This window comes from Rhinopithecus bieti, unplaced genomic scaffold (assembly GCF_001698545.2).
Source record: "Rhinopithecus bieti isolate Rb0 unplaced genomic scaffold, ASM169854v2 scaffold_20892, whole genome shotgun sequence".
In the NCBI taxonomy this organism is placed as follows: domain Eukaryota; kingdom Metazoa; phylum Chordata; class Mammalia; order Primates; family Cercopithecidae; genus Rhinopithecus; species Rhinopithecus bieti.
The window spans coordinates 2,640,422-2,648,901 of record NW_016810602.1 but is presented as its reverse complement, the minus strand read 5'-3'; the positions used below and the strand labels follow the sequence as shown (position 1 = coordinate 2,648,901).

Here is an 8,480-nt window from a genome sequence, read left to right as displayed (position 1 = left end):
AAAAAAAAAAAAAAAAAAAAAAAAAGTCATGTGTTGGCCGGACACAGTGGCTCACACCTGTAATCCCAGCACTTTGGGAGGCCCAGGCAGGCAGATCACTCGGGGTCAGGAGGTCAAGACCAACCTGGCCAACATGGGGAAACCCCGTCTCTACTAAAAATACAAAAATTAGCCAGGCATGGTAACGTGTGCCTGTAATCCCAGCTACTGGGATGCTGAGGCAGGAGAATCACTTGGACCCAGGAGGCGGTGGTTGCAGTGAGCCGAGATCATGCCACTGCACTCCGGCCTGGCTCCTTCTCAAAAAAAAAAAAAAAAAAAAGTCACATGCTGTCTAAAGAGAACTTTTGGTTATTATATTGGAAAGTAAAGAAGCAGTCTTCATGGGCAAGCCTTCCAAGTGTACCTCTGAATGAAAGCCTGTACTCCTGGACTAGGTGTAGATAAAAAGGGATGACACTTACTTCTTAAACCCTATCTTTGAATGGCATTGTTCTCTAACTTTCTCTCTCTAGATTTGTCCTCTGCTGAGGATTAAGAAAAGGAAAACAATGACACATCACAGAGTCATTTAAAATTGTAATCATTCTTCACTGCAGTGACTCAATCCATGAACACAAATAATGCTACTGAACAGCTACTGTAAAAACAAAACAAACAACAAAAAAGCCACAGTCAAGTCAAGAAGTATTTTTCCACTTGATCTTTGGGAAACTTTCCCAAACAAATGAGTTTCTCCTTTATAATTACTGCAGGAGAAGGTAGATCAGATTTGGTTTCTAGGCCACAACCAATAGACTATTTGTTCAGGTTTCTTTTATCTCCTAAAAACCTACATTCTTTGTATGGAACTGGAACCCTCCCTTTTGAAAGAAGTTGAGCTCTGCTAGGCTGTCTAATTACATGAAAGTTGACACTTCTGCTCCAAGCATGGGGCTTTTAGTGGCCTTGAATCATTGTGATGATAATGGAGGAAGAAGTAGAAATAGCAACACGTTAATAACAACAACAAAAAACTTCTTTGAAACTTTTTTTTTTCTTTTGCTGCTTGCAGCTTTTTAGATCAGGACTGCAACGCAGATACAATTAAATCCTAAAGGTACTTTAGAAGCAGGGGGTGTTGTAATGTCTTTTCTAGATAATGGTGTGACACTATGAAGAGATACCAAGTTTAATTCTTACAAATTAGAAAGCATCATCTGACTAAACTGAGTATCTCTCGGGCTTAATCAGCTTGTATCACTAGTGGGGTTTTGTCATGCAAACTGCTCTCCTTTAAATCAAAAGGATGTGCTGGAAGGCTGCTTTCACTTCTTAGAGTTAAACTTTTCCCCAGTCTTGTGAGTATTGCAACTCTCTTAATGTTTTTAGGAGCTTCAAAGCATCCTTAAGAAAGGGAAGCTAACTTTTGAGAATATTATGGAAAAACTGCGAATCAAGTATTCTGAAATGTACACCATAGTCCCTGCAGAGATTGAATCCCAGGTGGAAGAATGCAGAAAAGCTTTAGAAGACATAGATGAGAAGGTAATAATAATGTCTATACTACTGTTATTATTTATGGAGCTGAATGTCTATCAAAAGGAAAATACCATTTAATGTCAAATTCCATTTGCTGGGATTTCAGCTACGACTGCTTTTAAGAGTTAAGTGACCATTTTGTCTAATATTGAATGCTAAGATAAAGATGCTCTAAATATGTGACATAAGATAACAGAATTAGATAATTTATGTTTATTTAATTGTTGAAATGCTTCTTCTTCTCTTGTATTTTATAATACAGTTATATATCTTTTACTGGTTTTGTTTGCTTTTGTACAACCACTGTACAACCACTTGAACATTTTGGACATTAATACTTTGCTTTAAAACACATTCTTTGAAACATTTTGACATTACAGCTGAGGGCAATAAGAATACAAATTTCACAACTCACTAGGAATAGCACTTAGTATGTAGTGTCTGTCTAATGATGATGTTAACAGAATTCTCATGAAAAGTACCTGAGTGAATCTTTATACCTGAAAGTCCAGATTTGAAGAAAAGGTGGAAAATATTTTATAATACTAGAAACATAGGCGCTTAGTAAGATATTTTGATTAGATTGTAAAAAGACAGCCCATATCAAACAGAAGAAAATTCTGTTTGGTCTGGTATCCACAGAAGTTTCACGGAGTCTGCCGCTCTGTACCCAGGCTGGAGTGCTGGTGGCGGATCTCAGCCTCACTGCAAGCTCCGCCTCCCCGGGGTTCACGCCATTCTCCCTGTCTCAAGCCTCCGGGTAGCTGGGACTACAGGCGCCGCGGCACGCGGTCCGCCTGGTACGCTTTCTCGTCGTCTTTTTAGTAGCAGACCGGCCGGGTTTCCCCGTCTGCCCAGGATGGTCCCTCGACTCTCCTGACCTCGTGATCCGCCGTCTCGGCTCCCAAAGTGCCTGGGATTCCAGGCTTGAGCACCCGCCGCCCGGCCTTTTATTTATTTATTTAATTTACTTTTTTCTGCCTAGAATACTTACAACTGATAAATAAAATAGATTCTTAGATCAACACAAAAATTCCAGATTCATACTTAGTTGCTAGATATGTCAATTAATTCTATGACAGATTTCTCAAGGAAAATCTCACAATTAAAAAACATGTAAAGCTCTTAATGTATATTTATAACAAATCTTTTTTATTTACACACAAGAAAACCTATTTTGTACTTTCTCAAGGATCTTGTACTATTGATTTTATTTTAGGAAAATACTAAATGTTTTGGGAGAAACTAAATGTTATTCTTATGAATACTTATGAAAATCTGTAGCAGAGTAAATTAATAATCAAAATCCGTCATTCAGATTCAAGGTAGAAGATTTCCGCTATGACCCTGTATATTTGTCACAAATAGCAACTAATTTTTATTATGTGATGTGGCTAAGGAAATTCAAGGATCCCAGGACAGATGCAGTAACATTGTGTGTAATTCAAATGGCTATGTTCATTTCCTAAATCATGATCTGTCCTAATGTATCTAAATGGTATACATTTCTGCCAGGAGAATAAGTGTACAAAATATCAGAAAACTTTGTCTTGTGGTAATTTGTGACACAGCCAGCCATAAAAAACTAACATGGAATTTTTTTTCGAATAATATTGACTGCAGTATGGTCTGGGGAATAAAGACAGGATATAAAAGTATCAACAGCCTGATACTGTGAATAGAGCCTGGGACTCAATCTCAGGACTTGGGGGTTTCTTGGGACAAGTTCAGCTACTTCCTTGACATATGACTGCAGCAAATCATTTAGTCTGTGTGCCAGTTTCTGCACCTGTATACTATCTGCATAGGATGCTTTTAGTCTCAGTGGTTACACAGATACAATGTTTTTTTTTTTTTTAATTTATAAAACAAAGGATTATACAAAAGCATAAAGTATTACTTGGTTATTTAGTAGCTGCTTGGAGAAAGCCTTATCAAATAGCAAAACGAGAACACACACCAGTCAGGTATTTGGAAAGTGATATATTCAACATTCATTTATTATCTTTCCTAGCTCAAGGGTTTTTTTTGGTTTGTTTCTTTTAAGAGAATCGTTTAGATAAAAAAAAATTACACTGTTCAGTAGCTAAGTTTCTGATGGCTGGGAAAACATCTACAAATGGTTATACAGAGAATAATTAAGCTCTGTGCATCCTCAAGAAATAGCTACTTTTAGAAGGTTGTTTCACTCAAATGAGTACTATGATTGGAATTATATTTTTTTAAAAAGTCAGCTTGAGAGTAAGTTTGGTTTTATTGAAAACAGATCTATGCAGAGGATTTTCTCATAAAATGGAAAGTTCATATAAAATTGTTTATCCCCAGGAATTCTTTTATATCATTTGATCCATATGGAGATGTTTCATACAATCCACTCAGTAGTTTTGCCCAACACAGCATATATCTGTAATACATGTTAGATTACATTAAACTAATTTTTATTTTATTTCAGATGAGATTTAAAAGGTCAAGTAAACACACCTGCCATTTATTAGTCTTCCTATCCACCTTCTCATTAATGCATTTTCAGAATTTCTTCCTCCAGCCCTTAAAAGATTTTTACAAGTTGAAACAGAGTGACTACCACTTTTGTTGTTCGAACCTATGAATAGAGTGCAGACAACCTCTCTAAGCCAAATGCATCTTTCTGTCTTTCACAGATTAGCAATGAAATCTTAAAAAGCTCACCGTCGTATGCAATGAGGAGAAAAATAGAAGAAATTAACAATGGGCTTCATAATGTTGAAAAGATGTTGCAGCAGAAAAGCAAAAATATTGAGAAAGCACAAGAAATTCAAAAGGTAAAATCCTCCTTTAACTCCCTTCAGCATTTGGTATTTCTGACCAACTCCTGCCCTGTTCATCAGTTATCACAAGGTGAGTTCTTTGAATTAATCTGAAGCACAGAAACCATAAACCAAATCCGCAGAGGCATCACCTAGAGAGGCTTGATAGGGAAAAGTTGCATTTAAAAATTATTCTGTTGGCCAGGTGTGGTGGTCCACACCTGTAATCCCAGCACTTTGGGAGGCCAAGGTGGGATGATCACTTGAGCCTAGGAGTTTGAGACCAGCCTGGCCAACATGGCAAAACCCCATCTCTACTAAAAATACAAAAATTAGCTGGGCGTGGTGTCACAAGACTGCAATTCTAGCTACTCGGGAGGCTGAGGCGTGAAAATCCCTTGAACCCAGGAGACGGAGGTTGCAGTGAGCCGAGATCACGTCACTGCACTCCAGTGTGGGTGACAGAGTGAGACTCTCTCAAAAAAAAAATTCTGTTTTTCCATGGTGGGCATATCCCCAAACTTCTGAGAGCCTGTAATTTTCACAAGTAAAGGAAAGTAAGGATCTTATCTTGGGGATACTGATATTAAAAATCATTCAATAGAATATGAAAAATATTAAAGCTCTTTTTTAGACTGCCAAGGTTAAATAAAATAAAATTCCAAATGTATTTCCCTTGTAAAATGTCTTATAAAATAAAATCTTAGGTAAAACTGTACATAAACACTATTCTACTTCTTAATTTGCAAGCAAACTATAGTGTAGGGAAAGGATTCTTGTTTTAATCTATATCTTAAGGAAATATTTTAATAATTTGTGGCTTTTAAAATAGGTCAGAATATGGCTCACTATTGGACAAATCTTAAGCAGAGGAACCTAATTTAACAAGTTAGATACAGACCTCAAGATAGGGAAAAAAATGTTCTTAAGCAAACATTAAGAATTGAATATTTTAGCTTTGAAATTTTCCTCTGCCCAGTGAAGTTCAGATTTGAATCCAACCTATTGGTTTCTTGAGTCAAAAGCAGTTGCTCCTAATACATGTTTCTAGAGCTCTCTGCCTCTGCATTCATCCCAAGTTGGCAGATAGTTTTCTTTTTTTAAATTTTTGAGATAGGGTCTCATCCTGTCACCCAAGCTGGAGAGCAGTGGTGTGATCAAAACTCACTTCAGCCTTGACCTCCCTGGCTCAATCAATCCTCCCACCTCAGTCTCCCAAGTAGCTGAGACTGCAGGTGTTCACCACCACACCTGGCTAATTTTTCGTGTTTTTTGTAGAGATAGGGCCTCCCTGTGTTGTCCAGGCTGGTCTCGAACTCCTGGGCTCAAGCAGTCCACACACCTTGGCCTCCAAAATTGCGTGAGCCACTGCACCCAGCCCAGATATTTTTCTTTGTTTTATTTTTTCACTTAACATTATTTTCTAGATTGAGTGTGTGTGTGCGTGCGTGCGTGCACACGTGTGTATGCACTGGTGTAAATAGGTTCAAGTATTTCCCCAAGCCGTTTTTAAACAGAATGTTTTGCTCGTCACTCTTGAGAGACGAGGGCTATATTGACCTTGTTTGTGTCAGTCATCTCTAGAAATGTCCAGGTCTTTCTGTCCCCTACAGCTAATTTGTAGTGAAATGAATACTGTTACAGTTGGGAGAGCTCAGGAAAAGTGTTTTTCAGTTTAGATCACAAATTGCTGGATATAAATTAATAGCTATTCTTGTGATGTTGTTTCTGTGGTGTTTTAGTAGTATTTATAAATGTAAATACTGTGTGAAAACCAGGCATAGCCTCCATAAACTATGACCTCTTCATTCAAGTTGACTTACAATTTCCTTCTCCAGAAAATGTGGGATGAGTTAGATCTATGGCATTCCAAACTAAATGAGCTGGATTCTGAAGTTCAGGACATCGTTGAACAGGACCCAGCACAGGCTCAAGAATGGATGGATAACTTGATGATTCCTTTCCAGCAGTATCAGCAAGTATCACAGAGAGCAGAGTCTAGAACCTCACAGTTGAATAAGGTATGGCTGTGACTCATAATAGCTTCATATCATGTGGTGGTATTGAGATGGTGTTAAAGCAAAACAGTATATTCAGAAACAGCCAGTTTCTCTTGAATTATCAGTTTTGGACTTGAAGCTGGGGCCATGGTAGGCTCACGTGGGCACTGAGGAGACAGATTTCAATGCTAGTGCAGGCAGAAAGTCTGATTGGGCAGATAGAACCAAGAATCCAAAAGCTGACCACAGCAAGAGCCAGGCAAATTGTTGGGAAGTCCAGGCTCCCCAACAGGTGGATAAAGACCAGTAATGGGAATTTAGGACAGGTGATCTCAGGAGCCTAGTGAGGGAGACAACAGTGAGAAAGACTGTCATTCAGGTACAGGATACCTTCTCTATCCTCCTTCCAAACAGGAGCTGTGGTTGGCTGAGTTGTGTCTGTGATTTAACAAGAGTGAGGCAGCATCCTAGTCTCAGAAGAACTGTAGGGGAAGGTCTTGAACAGGAGGACAAAGTACAGCCCAGTTTTTAAAATGAAGCCTAAAATGGGAACCAGAATAGTTGAAAGGCTAACCCAGAACTTTGCTGAGGCCCATGATGTTGGAGTAGAACTGCTTAAATCCTTTTCACCTATGGTCAGAGTTAATCTTAAAAGTCAGAAGTATCATAACCTAGAGCAGGTGAACAAGTGGCCCCAGCCATGGGGAGCAGACATCTGCAAGGCCTGACACACCCCTGACTAACAGCAACTGACTCTTCATCGAGGAGTCATTCGGCTCCAGTAAAAGGCATGTGACTAAGTCTGGTCCTGCATCTCTTTCTCAGGCCACAGTTAAGATGGAGGAATATAATGACCTTCTGAAGAGCACTGAGGCTTGGATAGAAAATACCAGTCATTTGCTGGCCAATCCTGCTGACTATGACTCTTCGAGGACACTGAGTCACCATGCTAGCACTCTGCAGGTAAGTGTTCTTCCAGGTTTTCTGCCGCTCATAGCATCTACATAAGGATTCATGGCTTACCTGATCGTCCTGGTGCTTTTTTCCTCCTTTCCTGAAATACAGTCTTACCACTAACCATGTCAGGGGCAGAAGGAAGCTTGAGAGAGTGGCAAGCGCTAGACACAGATTTTGGAGAGCAGGATTCAGCTCTTACTGTCCTGATAACTACTTTATGACTTTTTGGATAATTTCGTATAACTTCTGTGGACCTCAGTTTCTCCCCATGAAATAAGAATGTGCACAGGATAGTGCTAATGGTTTTGGTTGTTAGAATTCTAAGATGCCCCCCAATATTCCCATCCTCTGGTGTATATGACCTGAAAGAATAATGGAAAGAATAATACTTGAATGTGGGCAGGAATATGAATATGATGGGAAAGTCACTTCATTGACTAGGTTACGTTATATGACTAAGGTAATGGGGTAGTCACTCCCATAAATACTTGATTAACGTGATTATAAGACTCTCTAATATGGGATTTTTGGATTTGGAATGCTCCACCGGTAAGTATAATACTTATATTCCAAAATTTGAAGAAGTCCAAAATCCGAAACGCTTCTGGTCTCAAGCATTTCAGATAAGGGTTACTCAGCCGGTAGCAGAGTGTAGTGAGATTCTCCTTGAGAAAGTGGCTATATTGTCAGAGGGCCATGGAGCTAGGGCCCAAAGGCTCTTTCTAGAAGCTGAGAGTCAGTGAGAGCCAGCTAGGAAACAGGGAGCCCAGTCCTACAGCTGAATTTTGCCAACAACCTGAATGATCTTGAAAGAGAACCCCGAGCTTCAGATGGCACCGGACTGCATCCTTGTGGCTCCCCATACAGAGGACTCACCTCAGCTATACCTGGACTCCTTACCCCTGAACACTACAAGATAACTTTATATAGGCCGGGCGCGGTGGCTCAAGCCTGTAATCCCAGCACTTTGGGAGGCTGAGACGGGCGGATCACGAGGTCAGGAGATCGAGACCCTCCTGGCTAACACGGTGAAACCCCGTCTCTACTAAAAAATACAAAAAACTAGCCGGGCGAGGTGGCGGGCGCCTGTAGCCCCAGCTACTCGGGAGGCTGAGGCAGGAGAATGGCTTAAACCCGGGAGGCGGAGCTTGCAGTGAGCTGAGATCCGGCCACTGCACTCCAGCCTGGGTGACAGAGCGAGACTCCATCTCAAAAA

The 8,480-nt window shown here is 40.0% G+C and overlaps 1 protein-coding gene across 1 annotated transcript in view; it reads left to right on the top strand.

The window, feature by feature from the left end:
* Positions 1-8,480, top strand: part of SYNE2 (spectrin repeat containing nuclear envelope protein 2) — a 374,975-nt gene that overhangs the window by 218,265 nt on the left and 148,230 nt on the right. The window contains 4 exon segments of the mRNA XM_017892401.1: positions 1,372-1,527; positions 4,182-4,322; positions 6,146-6,328; positions 7,133-7,270. Of these exon segments, the coding sequence (XP_017747890.1) occupies positions 1,372-1,527; positions 4,182-4,322; positions 6,146-6,328; positions 7,133-7,270 (618 nt within the window).